The following is a 16,336-nucleotide window of genomic DNA, read 5'->3' as shown; positions in this document are numbered from 1 at the left end:
GCTGTCTTTTCTGAAAACACCGGACTTAACAGCCAATAGAAATTGAGTTTACTGGTCAGAAGAATTTGCAGAAAAACCCGAACCTACATGTCATTGTATATGACATTTTATATTGTTTTTTGTATCTCCTGAAAAAGTACAAAAATGTAAGTTCGGCATTTTTAAATGGTGCCATCGATTTGCCACAGCCCAGTGGCAAATATAAAAAGAAGGAATCGACTCAACATGTGTAAGACGTGTAAATGTATTTGTTATCACATACCAATTAGAGCAATCCCAAAGTAACATACGACAGTGACAATCACTCGTAAATCAACTTAAACTATTATTAATAATTTAGTGTTAAGCTCATTACATTACACAGTTGTTAACATGTTAACATCAGCTTGTATGTGTGTTCAATCACAACATTTAGATGTAATATTCTTTGGCAAGTTCCGTAACATATAATTTATCTATATCGCTTGAGCACCTAGTTCTTTTTATGGCCTTTTCTCAGATTTTAATCACCAAAAATGATTTGAGTGTTTTGAACAGTTTTTTTTCTAATAATGCCATAAAGACTACAGGGAAAAATGAGTTTAGTGTTTTGAACACAGGGAGCAGCTCAGTGGCAAACACCTCGACAGACCCAGTTGAAATGCACAAGGGTAAGGATCACAGGCAATGATCGAGAGACACAAAACGTATAACACTGACAGGCCACACAATACCTACCTTGATCAATACATTTTAATATGTACGTGAAGTTGGAAAAAATGTTGAAAATCACTTCAGACTGATGATTGGTGCATATAAATAGCAAATATATCATTGTTTCAGAAGAAAAGGCATGTATTCGTACTTTGAAATAAGATACCATATTAGGCCGCTAGGCCTCTAGGCCGCCAACTTCACGCCGCTAGGCCGCTAGATCGCTTGATCGACTTCTTTGAAAAAATGTTGAAAATCGTTTCAGATTGATGATTGGTGCATATAAATAGCAAACATATCATTTTGTTAGCAGAGCAGACATGTTTGCATGCTATAAAATAGAAAAATGTTTGATAACCTTTTTTGAAAAATATTTTGAAAATGGCTTGAAATTGATATTTCGTGCACAAAATCAGTTAATTTATCATTGTTGAAGAAGAAAAGGCATATATTCATACTTTGAAATAAGATACCATATTGCGCCGCTAGGCCGCTGACTTCACGCCGCTAGGTCGCTAGGCCGCTAACTTTACGCCGCTAGTGCGCTAGGCCGCTAACTTCACGTACATCATTTTAATGTGGTTGAAAGAAGTCTATGGGTATGCAACTTCACACTAAGAACGTTTTTGTTGGCAATAAACTGGTTTCGGTTTTATATCGGTTTCACGAACTGTGTATTTGTTGTTACAGTTTCAAATAAAACCAAAACTAGTGTTATCGTGTTTGGTTTTTTTTAACGAAAACCGAAACCGGTTTTTGAAACTATCGAAACCCCCACCGAAGGCGGTTTCATCGGTTCGTTGCATCCGAAAACTAGTTCACTTTGAAAACCAAGATGGCGGACAGTGATCAAACAAGTGTGTTGAAACACATTTTATATAACACATGCAAACGACCCATGCTGTTGAAACTGAACACAAAACCATGCATTTGTTACTTCAAGCAAAACAGTAAAAGCCAGTTTCCAAACTGCCGAAACCGTTCAAAACTGAAACTGGTTTGGCATCAACAAAAATGCCCTAAGACACCTAATAGTTTGATCTCCATTTAAGCGTAAAGCGCTTAAGACACATACTATTCACGGCAGAGCCATGTAATCAAACACAGACACTCCTTCACGTTTATTGCTGAATGACAAAGAGGAAACTATATGTCCACAATAAGATGTATGAGAACTCTCATGGTTTCACCCTCTGCTGTCAAATAACGAAATAGATTGTTTTCAAAAAAGTTTTTATATTTCCTCCCCTGTTTCCATTGCCCTTGGCAAAATCCGAACGAATACATTAAATTGGTTTGGCCTGACCAGGGCTATTGATGGTGTTCAGATAGTTACAGGCAGGTTGGCAGTAGATATATGTACGGTCCCCCAGTAAGGTTTAGGGGCTCAGACCCCTGATAGGATTATTTTCAATGTCCTTCTAATGTCCAGCAAAGAAAAACTTTACACATATACAAAATGACATGGAAACTGGTTGTTAATACTGAAAAAAAGTTATAATGTAGAAAAGGAAGAAGACTTCCGGCTCATATATCCATATGTATATTACAACGGAAATGAAATTCAGATTGTTAACAAATTAATTATATAGGAGTTGTTTTAGTTCCCGTTGAGTCTTTTTCAGATGCCCAACGTAAAATGGCATGTCAAGCATTAAAGTGTTGTTTTTTTTAAATGAACTCTATACACTGATTTTACTGTAAGACATTAGTTTGAATTGTTTGATGAACACATCACGCAAATTTTGAATAATGGCAGTGAGGTATGGGGTTTTGTTAAAGGAAAAGCCATAGAGGGAATCTATATGCAATTTTATAAAATAGTATTAGGTGTAAAAATGGCTACACAAAATGGTTTTATTTATCATAGGCTTGGACTTGTCATTTTTCAGACATTAATATAAGTGAAGTTGTAACCTACAAACGATAATAAGTTCAATAAGAAAATATACCTTACACTGTTGATTGATTGTGAATGATACCAAAATTACACAAGTGCTTGTTCATTGATACGAAACTTGTTAAGTATACTCGGATTTTATGATGTATGGCATTTCCAGGATGATATCAAATTGTAATGTTAAACAGAGATGAAATGACAATTTTATTCAATCTGGAATCGAAGTTTAGACGAATCTAGTAGAGCGTTGTTTTACAAGAACATAGCAAGTTTTAACTTCAACCTTATTTAATTTCATGGTATATAAAAAAAAGTTTCGTTTTAGTTTATTAAGGCTACGTGTTTTTGCATATACGTTAAGTCGAAAGTGGAAGATGGGTAAAACCTAACCCTATACCTATAAATTCGTAATGAATTCCAAGTCTTAGAAACGAATACCATGTTTTTAGAATGTAATCTTTATTCTGATATACGAGGTAAATATATGCAGGATATTTGTTGATCGTATTTTATTTTGCGAATGTCATAGAAAACATTTGTTTATATAAAATATAGTTTTCTATGAATACGAGTGGAATTAAATACGATCTTACACTGAAATCAACATTTATTTTTTGCTTCTTTTACGCATATTCCGGAGTTTTATTAGTATTCAAGTTAGTTTTCAAAATACCCTTTTTTTTCAAAAATAGTGTTTTCTACGCCGCTACCCTTGGGACGCCCCTCCCGCATAATTATATCGTTATTGGTAATTTACTTATTTATCATAAATGCAAATTATTTAACGATTGTAAAATTATCAGTTATTTACAATATATCATGTTTTGGAAAACTCAAACCTGAAAAAACAACTACTTTTTAAGAGGTAATACGTAACACGCTTGTTAAAACAGTTTATAACTGAATATTGTTAAATATAGTTGAAACATATGTTTTCGTCATTAATATTAGTATGGCATAACATAACATGAATTAATTTGGGTAAGAATAATATTGAAATAGATGGAAATATTGTTTTTCTATATGCGTTCATCTGTAAATATTGAATATACTTTTTTCACTAGGGCCATAATCTTCTGGATGATGTGCAAATACAACTTTGAAACTTGTACAACAAATTGAACCTTTTTAATCCTGATTTCAGGATTTTTCCTGAACTTTATAATCCCTGAATTGTTTTCAGTATAAACAAAATATGTATTGAAATTAAAATTGTATAACACCGAACACTATGTTGTACAATAAAATATGAAGGAGCATGTGTCTGCAGTTATACAGATGCCAATTTGAACTTAGGTCTACGTTTTCCGCTTGGAATTAAACACTTGTATTTCTGTACAGAACTTCACGGTTGGCTTGCTAGGAAGAGAAATTTTCCGTGGAGCAATGTCATCATGTGATCCATATGGTGTTGGCTGAACACTTATTTGTCGCTTGTAGCGAATCATTGGGCTGTTTGGCGCCGATTGAGCTCCGTCACTGGCGGATTTTACAAATCGAGCCCGAGGGCCTGGCGACCAACACCCATTAACTTTATGAGGAAGATTAGACATGGGATGCAGACGTAATTCATTGTTTATTGATGAACTAATTCTTCTTTCAGAAAACGATTGCGATTTTCGAATTTGTTTTCCGTTTCCTTTCGTATGCATGACGTCATTCATTGCGTCATCAGAATCTGACGAAAATGATGACGTTAGTTCCGGTCTTGTCCAAGATGAACACTTAGAGTCTTTAAATAAACTTCGTCTGTGCTGCAGCGGTGACGAGACCGGAGAGCCATATTTCGAAACATCATCTGAGGCGAGCTTGCTAAAAGGTATGGGTGTAAATTTTGGGAGTTCATGAGACATGATCTTTTCCTTCAGTATCGGAGACATTGCAAATGGCGGCGATGTCGACGAGATCTTCGGAGGTATGGATAGCGCATTCGTGGACTGTAGTGGAGTTGCCTTTTCAGCAGAAACTGACCATATCTGGTCCGTAGCGTTTTCATCTGTTGAGTTATAACGTAATTTCCATCGAACTGTCATATAGAAGTCGTCGTCCTGGTAAAACAAGTTGTGCTTTTCGTCATTCAATAGCCACATCTTGTCTGTAGACAAACAATAGCCTGTAAAATAAAAAACAATTCACAAGGTGCCCGTTTCAGAAAAGATTTAGTCCTAGTAACATCACATTCGGAACTCCTCGGCCATTTTAATCGAAAACAACCTCGGATGTATTTGGACGGTTTACATACTCAATAAGCGGTACGTTTAAGTCCGCTGCAAGTAGATCGCGTAGTAACTTTATTTAGCAGTTAAACTTTATGACTTAACTCTTGGGAATCTTAATTATGTGTGTAATAATATACTTCAAAAGCAATCAATTTAAACTTAGATCAATAAATACAACTCTAAAACACTCCATTTTATTAATGATATAATTAAAAAAAATACGAAATTGATGTACCGGCATACATCTGAGGTTGTTTTCAATATAATGGCCGAGGAGTTCCGAATGAGTAACATCACAGATGGCATTAATCTATTAGTTCTGTTTCTCTGGGCTGAGTTTTCATTTTTAAAAACAACTAAAATTCATTTCATACTATTTTTTCCCCAAATAATGGAAATATGACACTAAAATAATTTCACTTTACGACAGGCCCCAGTAATATATTACATATGCATTGATATGTCAGTATATATATAATATATATGTGAAAGTTTTTAAATATAAATACAGATGTAATATCAATATAGTTAAAACTTTATGCGTTAAAGCTTCAGTCTCACAGATTGAACGTTTTGACAACTTTTTTTTTATTTTTTTGTCTTGAAACGAGCATATTTTTGCGAAAATCCATGGAAACTGGTTATACAAGACTGCTGACATAAGATTAGATCGCAGCTTTTTATAATTAAGTTCAAAAAATGATGTTCTACGCATTTTTCTTAAACAGCTAGTTATGGTTTAAGCCATAAAACATTATTTTTCGAACGGAAATATGAAAAACTGCGATCTGATTTTTTGTCAGCAATCTTTTATCATTGGTTTGGAGATATTTAAGCAAAAAATGCTCTTTCCAAGACAAAAAAAGTTGTAAAAATGGTATATCTGTGAGACTGCAGCTTTAAACAAATTGCAGCTATAAACTTATTGATTTAAAGGGTCATTGCCGCTGGATATCAACCACATATAAAGTTGAATGATACATCATCTAGCTGGCATATTTAATGTATTCGTTATACTTCCACGAGTATAAGCAATCAAGATATTGATGTATTACGGTTTACACTTGTTCGTATATAAAGTAATTCATTTTGATAGTACACCACTCCTCGGCCATATCCATTTGCTTTCTCATCATTGCTTCTTAGAAAGCGAACAGGATATATTTTTGTAAAACTAGAAATGATCAAATCCCCGACCTTTATTACCATTAGGAGCCTTACACCATTGTCGAGATCGCTTTTACTAATTACACAACCGATTAATAAAATGGGAGTGAATTATCATTTTAGAATCATAACAATTTTAACAAAATATTACCATTTTCTACCAGCAGCTTTGCACATTCAAGCGTCTTTATACACGGACTATGAATAGCCATGTACAATGCGGTACGTCCCATGTTGTCTGTGACAGTGACGTCACATCCGGTTTTCACGAGTACATCAGCAGTCATGTGACTTCCTTCCTGAAGCGCCACCAATAAGGCGGTTTGCCCCTCTGTGTTTCTTACTTCTGGATCCGCACCACCTGGATAAAATAAAATCTTAAATCATGCCTGTTGTGTGTAAAAAATTAGTATGTTTTGATATTTCGTTCGAAAAAAAAACCTTTTGGCACGTGACGGGAGACCATTATGAGAGAAATTGGCGAAACACTAAGTTCAGTACGTGTACGTGTGGGAGGCTTTGTGTGCAGTTGTTTAAACACTGCTTAAAAACAAAGATAACTTTACTATCTTTTCACCATTTTACATGAAACAAAGCGTAGTCTACGCCGCTTACGGAGCCCCACCTTCAGTCGTTTACCAGAAATTGATTGAGAGTTTAGTTTCTTAAAACACTTAAACAAACCTTTTCACAAAACCGCCGCCTGATGGAGGCTTGTCGAAGTGTTTGAAGAAACGAATCACCTACATGTAATCAAACTCCGGTAAAGAAACGAATGCGGTGCTCTTTAAGGGGCATAGACTGCCCTTTGTGTTTCATTTGAAATGGTGAAGAAAACGAAAAATTATCTTTGTTTTAAGTCTTTATGTTAAGCGAAATGTTGCCTTCCGACGTAATATATGACGTAATTTATCACGAGGTATACACACAGTGTATAAAAGTTCACTTGACAACTTATGCACATATTTGATAGGACGAGGTAAATGATTCACCAGAGTATCAGCAGGCCTACATGTACAAGTTTTCAGCGAAAATTCGCAAAACAATCTCCAAACACAACTGCAGCTTTCACATGTACATGTAGGTACGCGTACACGTTTTACAACATATCCAAGCATAGACGGAAATGCCCGTCAAGCGAAGAGAATGCTAAGTGTTTTAATTTGGTTTTTAACGAGAACACCACAAGAATAATTGAAGGTTACGAACTGAAACTCTATGAATCATGCAATTCAGAAATATGTTTTATGTGATAATCATGTCAAAACCAGACTGATTTACATACAACAAGTTATTAATACGATCGGAAGTTATCAATTTGTATCATAAATCTAGAAAGATTTTGCATATAACTTAATATATAAAGATGCATAAGATAGGGTTATGTTAGTTCTAAAAGGTCATAGGTTGCTTTTACGATCGGTCAAGCGTCCCCAATTGAGCTGTCCGGATTTTTTTAACATTTTAAAAACAGGTATTCTATGTTCATGAGACTTGAATAAAAGTTGTGTGTCTCTGTTGAACTAATGCCAAAATGGACAATTTGGCATGTATTGTCAAATAAATAGGTCACTCGGTCAAATATTCGAAAAAAAACCCGTTTAAGCCTTGAATGCCATTTTTCTACCGTAGTTTGTACCAAATCCTCATGACACTTCCTCAGACTGTTTGATACTACTAGATCTTGGTGAAATGTGATGAGTCATTTCTGGTGAAATACTAGTAGCAGCCATCTGGTGATCAGAAGTATTTGAAGAGAATTTTTTTTCTTGAGGCCACACTATTTCCTTTACTGGTATGAAACTTGGTAAAAAAAAACTATGGGTTATGGTAAAAAGGACATCACTATGGTTTATATAGGAAGAAACCAATAACAGCACCAACAACAACACTGTTGCCAATCCAAAGGCCACATTTTCTATAAATTCTTCATAAAACTTAGTTAGATTGCTCGCCTTATATCCAATACCAGTACGTTTTATATGTCGAAAACTGTACCCCATGTTAACCATCTAAAGGTCATACTTAGTCTGACTGCTTTTAACATAAAATCACATACAAAAACTATCGTACTCAGATGAACGATAGAGGGCTGTAATTGTCTCCTTTAATATGTAACGTTTCATTGTCCATATAGTATGTCATTGTTTATTGAGAATGAACGTCATAAACAGTGCCCCTTAATTGATTTTCATTTGACATGAACGATAGTGCGTAGGGCATTGTTAATTAATTTATGGTGAAACTTTATTTAAGTGCTTTGTGGTCAATATAATATTCATTTTCTATGAAAAAATGAAATAGAGGATTTCTAGTGCAAATTGTGTTTTTGTCCAAATCAAAACACTTTAGGCAATGAAGGTAGGTTAACAAAATAAGTTTTCCTTATGGTTTAACTAGGATTTTACTGTTTTAATGTTCCATTCGAAAAATTCAATTCGCAGATAATCTGAGATTTTCTATGACTATGAAGTGGTAAATTTTCGTCAGCTCGAGTGTGTGTGTTTGGGACCAGGCTCGGGGTTATTCCCGGGCCCCCATTTTCTCCAAATATCTTATTTTCTTAACCATAATTACTCGCGAAACGTGAATTTACAAAGCAAATCTAGTCCATCGTGATATTTTTTATAAAAATGTCATTTAGATGCCTAAAATGGGATAATAGTATACTATAAATATCAAAGCAAAGCCGAAAGCGTGCTGAGCGTTGTTAAATCATGAATAAGGGATTCATAAGTGTTCGAACAAACTTGGGGTCAGAGTCGCAGGGTGTTTAAGACCCGGTGAGAGCAACCCCGGGCCATTGTACAGACAAAGAGTGTCCATGCCCGGAACATTTGATACCTCATGGATCGTACTGTGTTTCAAACCAACAGGAGATTAGGCGATACAATTGATATATGAATTAGTATCAACAACCTATAAGCGATACAAACCGGAAATAGCAAAAAAGTTACGATCGGTACGAACCTTCCTTTAACAGCGATCTGGCTGCTTCGACATAGTCGTAGAACGCTGCTCGCATGAGAGCGCTTTCTCCCGCGCAATTGAGCGCGTCTACCACACACCGACCTGAAACAAGAACAGGCAATAACATTAATCATTTATAATTGTGTCATTGTATTTAATATAGAACACCTTCTCGAAGTATATAGCAAGCTAAATATGTAGATAACACGTAACTGTGCGGTTGTTAGAGAATGGCTATTACGTTTGTTCTTCAAAAGTTAGGGTTATTGCATTTTCAGTCATTACTGAGACCACGAGCAAGCTCATGAGATAGCTGTATTAAGATATTGAGATTATTTCTTGTGTGGGAAGAAAAGAAATCCTTCATTCTTATAGGTCACACATCTATTAGACATGCCACTTAAAGGCATGATTCATAAGTAATAAAACATCGTACTTGGCTTTTAAATTTCTGACGTTATTTAAGAGCAGCTGTACAGCTGTATAATTCATTAATGTCATTTTAATACACTTGACTCTTCATCCGGGTTGACCTTTTTGATAATGTGAAAACGGTGTTATATGATATATCATATATTGTTGATGGATTTCAAAGTAACTCCTCCGTTTTAAAGATACGTCATTAACTTACAATACTAATTTCAGAAAGTTCAATCTTAAAAGAATGTTAACATTGACTCTTTTCAAAAGAACCTCCACATTTTGTTACTCCTTGAATAGGCGTTTCTTAATTCCAAAAACATCCTCTTGTCAAGTATTATGCCATCATTTAGTCGAAAATACATGTAGTTCCCTTCCATCCAACCCATTGAAATATAATTACTTACCTACCAACCTACTGTTGAATAGTCACATACCAACCTACTGACAAATAGCTACCTACCTACCCACTGACAAATAGCTACCTACCTACCAACCTACTGACAAATAGCTACCTACCTACCAACCCACTGATAAATAGCTACCTACCTACCAACCTACTGACAAATAGCTACCTACCTACCAACCCACTGACAAATAGCTACCTACCTACCAACCCACTGACAAATAGCTACCTACCTACCAACACACTGACAAATAGCTACCTACCTACAACCCACTGACAAATAGTTACCTACCTACCAACCTACTGACAAATAGCTACCTACCTACAAACCCACTGAAAAATAGCTACCTACCTACCAACCCACAGACAAATAGCTACCTACCTACCAACCTACTGAAAAATAGTTACCTACCAACCTCCTGACAGATAGTTACCTACCTACCAACCTACTGAAAAATAGTTACCTACCAACCCACTGACAGATAGTTACCTACCTACCAACCTACTGACAAATAGCTACCTACCTACCAACCCACTGACAGATAGTTACCTACCTACCAACCCACTGACAAATAGCTACCTACCAACCCACTGACAAATAGCTACCTATCTACCAACCCACTGACAAATAGCTACCTACCTACCAACCTACTTACAAATAGCTACCTACCTACCAACCCACTGACAAATAGCTACCTACCAACCCACTGACAGATAGTTACCTACCAACCTACTGACAAATAGCTACCTACCTACCAACCGACTGACAAATAGCTACCTACCTACCAACCCATTGACAAATAGCTACCTACCAACCCACTGACAAATAGTTACCTACCAACCTACTGACAAATAGCTACCTACCTACCAACCCACTGACAAATAGCTACCTACCAACCTACTGACAAATAGCTACCTACCTACCAACCCACTGACAAATAGCTACCTACCTACCAACCCACTGACAAATAGCTACCTACCAACCCACTGACAAATAGCTACCTACCTACCCACTGACAAATAGTTACCTACCTACCTACCCACTGACAAATAGCTACCTACCTACCAACCCACTGACAAATAGCCACCTACCTACCAACCTACTGACAGATAGTTACCCACCTACCAACCTACTGACAAATAGTTACCCACCTACCAACCTACTGAAAAATAGTTACCTACCAACCTACTGACAGATAGTTACCTACCTACCAACCTACTGACAAATAGCTACCTACCTTCCAACCCATTGACAGATAGTTACCTACCTACCAACCCACTGACAAATAGCTAAATACCTACCAACCCACTGACAAATAGCTACCTATCTACCAACATACTGACAGATAGTTACCCACCTACCAACCTACTGAAAAATAGTTACCTGCCAACCTACTGACAGATAGTTACCTACCTACCAACCTACTGAAAAAAGTTACCCACCTACCAACCTACTGAAAAATAGTTACCTACCAACCTACTGACAAAAAGTTACCTACCTACCAACCTACTGAAAAATAGTTACCTACCAACCTACTGACAAAAAGTTACCTACCTACCAACCTACTGAAAAATAGTTACCTACCAACCTACTGACAAAGAGTTACCTACCTACCAACCTACTGACAAATAGTTACCTATCAACCTACTGACTAATAGTTACCTACCAACCTACTGACAAATAGTTACCTGCCAGCCTACTGACAAATAGTTACCTATCAACCTACTAACAAATAGTTACCTATCAACCTACTGACAAATAGTTACCTACCAACCTACTGACAAATAGTTACCAGCCAGCCTACTGACAAATAGTTACCTATTAACCTACTGACAAATAGTTACCTACCAACCTACTGACAAATAGTTACCTACCAGCCTACTGACAAATAGTTACCTACCAACCAACTGACAAATAGTTACCAACCTACCAACTCACTGAAAAAATATTACCTACCTATCAACCCACTGAAAAATAGCTACCTACTTATCAACCCACTGAAAAATAGCTACCTACCTATCAACCCACTGAAAAATAGCTACCTACCTATCAACCCACTGAAAAATAGCTACCTACCTATCAACCCACTGAAAAATAGCTACCTACCTATCAACCCATTAAAAAACAGCTACCTAACTACCAACCTAATGACAAATATTATACCTTACATTAATATGTCCCTTCTTTGTACATGTATATATAAAGACGCTCGGTCCGTATATCACTGTTGTTGTTTTTATAAAAATCCAGTTTTATGACGTCACCGGTCCATATCATATTTTTGACCTTGCCAAAAATGTAATATGGACCGCTGACGTCGTACAACTGGTAAGTGCGGCATTTTTTTCACAACGGCGAAAATTTGTCGCAAGTAAAGATTATTAGCTGTGTACAATGAAACACATCTTAAGCGCTTAAAAATATTGAATGGTAATCGAAAATGTTTGGTATAATATAAGAAATATTTACACACCACTTCGGGCAATATGGCATTATAAGGACCGTCCAGTCAGCCCCCGAAGGTGAATGGACCTCGGCTAACGCCGCGGTCCATATACATTTTCGTAGGCTGACTGGCCGGTCCTTATAATGTAATGTGACTGTCAGTGGTATGTAATATTTCTTAAATAGTTACCTATCAACCTACTGACAAAAAGTTACCTACCTACCAACCCACTGAAAACTAGTTATCTACCTACCAACCAACTAAATTACTTACCTACCTACCAACCAACTAAAAAACAGTTACCTACCTACCAACCCACTGAAAATTAGTTACCTACCTACAAACCCAATGAAAAATAGTTACCTACCTACCAACCCACTGAAAAATAGCTACCAACCCACTGACAAATAGTTACCTACCTACAAACCCAATGAAAAATAGCTACCTACCTACCAACCCACTGAAAAATAGCTACGAACCCACTGAAAAATAGCTACCTACCTACAAACCCACTGAAAAAATCTACCTACCTACCAACCCACTGAAAAATAGCTACCTACCTACCAACCTACTTAAAAATAGCTTCCTACATACCAACCAACTGAAAAATAGCTACGAACCCACTGAAAAAATAGTTACCTACCTACAAACCCACTGAAAAATAGCTACCTATCAACCCACCGGAAAATATCTTATATAAAAACTGGAAACTATTTGTTATGAATTTTAGATTGCAAGGGACAATTGAAAAATATTTGGTTATGATGTCAGGTTACCAGAATGGAAAAACAGCACATGTCGACCGAATCCTTTATAAGAAAAGCACCCTCTTATAATCTGTATATATACAGTTTCATTATAACCATAAAATACACACACGTTACAAAAGTGGATGGGAAATATACTATGACCTCTGATAAACATACCTTTAAAAATATTAATACCATGATTTTGTCACCAGCCTGTGGGCGAGATTCTTTAAATGTTATGTTATTAGGAAACATTCGAAAAACGCATCTTTAGTACGATAGACTATCAATACAACAATAAACGTTTCATTTAAAAAAATACCAACCACTGTTTACAAGTTTCTTGACAACTTCCAAATGTCCCTCATCCACAGCCAAGTGAAGAGCCGTATTTCCTTTGACGTCGACTTCATTAACGTCACATTTTGACGTCAACAACACGTTTATTACTTCAAGCCTATTTAGCGTTGCGGCGATCATCAATGACGTCAGACCGTTTGTATCTCTCGTGCTCCAAGCCATGACGTCATCACTGAGACACTGACTTGCACCGTTGACGTCGTTTGTCAATACGTAATGGTGCAAGCTTTTGCTCGTTTTTAAAATGGATATTGTTTCTTGCATTTTGTCTGAATAACACGAGTCACCTTCGAATTAAGAAACAAATAAACACATCTTAAAAAATCCTATAAGACGACTAGATGTATGTAATGAAATTATATGATAAAAAATGGAATATATAATAAGTAAAAATATAACTACATATCTTTAATAAAAAATAGAAAAAGGTGTTTGGAAATGTAGGAGACTTCGTTTAAAGGGTTGGCCCTTTCAATGCCGATACGGTCTGGTTCTTGTTTATTAACCGAACAAGACTGGTCATGTTTGATGATATATCTGCTCTTAAATAACCGCATACATAGCATGTCTGAGATAAAATAATTCTGACAATACTTTTGGTTTAAGGAATTATCTTTTTTTATCAGTTAAGGTATTAAAGCTGCACTCTCGAAGATTGGCCGTTTTGACAACTTTTTTTTATTTTTGTCTTGGAACGAGCCAATTTATGCGAAAATCCATGGAAACCAGTTAATTAAGACGGGTGACAAAAAAAAATACATCACAGTTTTTTATTTAAGTTCAAAAATGATGTTTTATGCATTTTTCTTAAACCGTTAGTTACAGTTTAAGACATTAAACATTAGTTTTCGAACGGAAATATGAATATCTGCGATCTGATCTCTTGTCAGCAGTCTTGTAACAGGTTTGAAGTTATTTACGCAAACATGTGTTCATTCTAAGATAAAAAAAAATAAAAACAGTATATCTGTGAGAGTGCAGCTTTAAAGCAACAGACATATTTCGTTGTATGAACTATTTCATTTTCCACAAGTCTACCTGATTAATCTACTACCTAAGTATCAATCACAGGTGGTCGTATCGACAAAAGTAGTGAACAACATTCATTTTAAATATGTATTGAAATAACTAAATATGTATGATAAATATAGTTTAGAAATCATCATTTTATCTCGATTCGGCCACCAATTATATGTTTCAATGTTAAACATGAACTATTATATTTTTCTTTTCAAAAATAAAAGATAAAAAGTTTGAGAATAATTACATACCTATTACATGCGGATATTCCTCATAAGCCTACACTAACATTCATTCATTAATTTGTTTCAAACCAACACAAAGGGTTGAAAACTGAATCCAGTACGGTTTGAGGAGAATTGTCCTCAGATGTCGTCATATATATTTGAGCAAGATGAAAGCACGTGATTAATTAATTTCCCTCGTCACACAGATACATCAAAAAACAATACTGAGAACGATTGTTACGTGCGTTACATTTATGTCAAAACAAAGTCAACTTGACAAGTGTTTTAATTTGGTTAATTTGGCGGTGATCTCGATACAACCTTATAAACTAACGTATTTGTTTCAACGGACCTAGCAATTAAAAATGATAGTTTTGTCCAATTTCGTTTCACTTTGATCTATGTCTATGTCAGAAAATAAATATCAATACTGTGGAGCAGCTTCTTGATCAGAAACAAGTAACAGAGGTGGCAGTGATATTTCACAGAAACAAGTAACAAAGGTGGCAGTGATATTTCACAGAAACAAGTAACAGAGGTGGCAGTGATATTTCACAGAAACAAGTAACAGAGGTGGCAGTGATATTTCACAGAAACAAGTAACAGAGGTGGCAGTGATATTTCACAGAAACAAGTAACAGAGGTGGCAGTGATATTTCACAGAAACAAGTAACAGAGGTGGCAGTGATATTTCACAGAAACAAGTAACAGAGGTGGCAGTGATATTTCATTGAAATGATGTGCTTATGAATGAATCTTATATTGTTAATTATGTCTTATAATAGCTTGTGGTTGTTATGGAGTTGCCGATGATGCTGCTGTTGGTGGTTCTGAAGCCGTTAACATCATTTTAGCTGTTGTTGGTGTTGATGGTGGTGGTGTCCTAATTCATTTTAAACAAGGACGTACGATGAAATCGAAGCAAAATATCACAATGTCATGTTATGAGCAAACGTATCCCCAATCCATCACAAGCATTGCTTGCGATTGGTGATTTCAAAAAAAACAACTAAAAACAAGCCACTGAGGCTCGTGCTTCCTGAAATAAATGCTGGTGTAACCTTGCACGGATATGCATGTATAAGCAGTTGCGGGTGATACCTTGCACGGATATACATACATAAGCAGTTGCGGGTGTAACCTTGCACGGATATATATGTATAAGCAGTTGCGGGTGTAACCTTGCACGGATATACATGTATTAGCAGTTGCGGGTGTAACCTTGCACGGATATACATACATAAGCAGTTGCGGGTGTAACCTTGCACGGATATACATGTATAAGCAGTTGCGGGTGTAACCTTGCACGGATATACCTGTATTAGCAGTTGCAGGTGTACCCTTGCACGGATATTCATGTTGCGGGTGTAACCTTGCACGGATATACATGTATAAGCAGTTGGGGTGTAACCTTGCACGGATATGCATGTATAAGTAGTTGCGGGTGTACCCTTGCACGGATATGCATGTATAAGCAGTTGCGGGTGTAACCTTGCACGGATATGCATGTATAGGCAGTTGCGGTTGATACCTTGCACGGATATGCATGTATAAGCAGTTGCGGGTGATACCTTGCACGGATATACATGTATAAGCAGTTGCGGGTGTAACCTTGCACGGATATACATACATAAGCATTTGCGGGTGTAACCTTGCACGGATATACATACATAAGCAGTTGCGGGTGTAACCTTGCACAGATATATATGTCTTAGCAGTTGCGGGTGTAACCTTGCACGAATATACATGTATAAGCAG

At 36.3% G+C, this 16,336-nt stretch overlaps 1 protein-coding gene across 2 annotated transcripts; it reads right to left on the bottom strand.

The window, feature by feature from the left end:
* Positions 1-1,812: 1,812 nt before the first annotated feature.
* On the bottom strand, positions 1,813-14,726 carry LOC128241520 (uncharacterized). Of its 2 annotated transcripts, none has more exons than XM_052958487.1 (5): positions 14,603-14,726; positions 13,298-13,600; positions 8,950-9,051; positions 6,131-6,340; positions 1,813-4,706 (listed from the first exon to the last, which is right to left on the bottom strand). In XM_052958487.1, the coding sequence occupies exons 2-5, from the start codon at positions 13,593-13,595 to the stop codon at positions 3,892-3,894; spliced, it is 1,425 nt and encodes a 474-aa protein (XP_052814447.1). In that variant the 5' UTR covers positions 13,596-13,600; positions 14,603-14,726; the 3' UTR covers positions 1,813-3,891. The 2 variants fall into 2 exon arrangements, with proteins under 2 accessions (XP_052814447.1, XP_052814445.1); XM_052958485.1 differs by having other exon boundaries at positions 13,298-13,618; positions 14,603-14,694.
* Positions 14,727-16,336: the final 1,610 nt, after the last annotated feature.

The sequence above is a fragment of the Mya arenaria genome, chromosome 7 (genome assembly GCF_026914265.1).
Source record: "Mya arenaria isolate MELC-2E11 chromosome 7, ASM2691426v1".
Taxonomy (NCBI): Eukaryota; Metazoa; Mollusca; class Bivalvia; order Myida; family Myidae; genus Mya; species Mya arenaria.
This window is presented reverse-complemented; position numbering and strand designations above follow the sequence as displayed.

What these genes read in the sequence shown, in the direction of transcription:
- LOC128241520 (XM_052958487.1), bottom strand. Translation starts at nt 13,595, where the DNA reads ATGCAAGAAACAATATCCATTTTAAAAACGAGCAAAAGCTTGCACCAT. An exon ending in CAAGAAACTTGTAAACAGTG is followed by an intron (nt 9,052 to 13,297) that starts GTTGGTATTTTT and finishes TTCTTGTTTCAG; the next exon opens with GTCGGTGTGTGGTAGACGCG. An exon ending in AAAGCTGCTGGTAGAAAATG is followed by an intron (nt 4,707 to 6,130) that starts GTAATATTTTGT and finishes TTTATTTTACAG; the next exon opens with GCTATTGTTTGTCTACAGAC.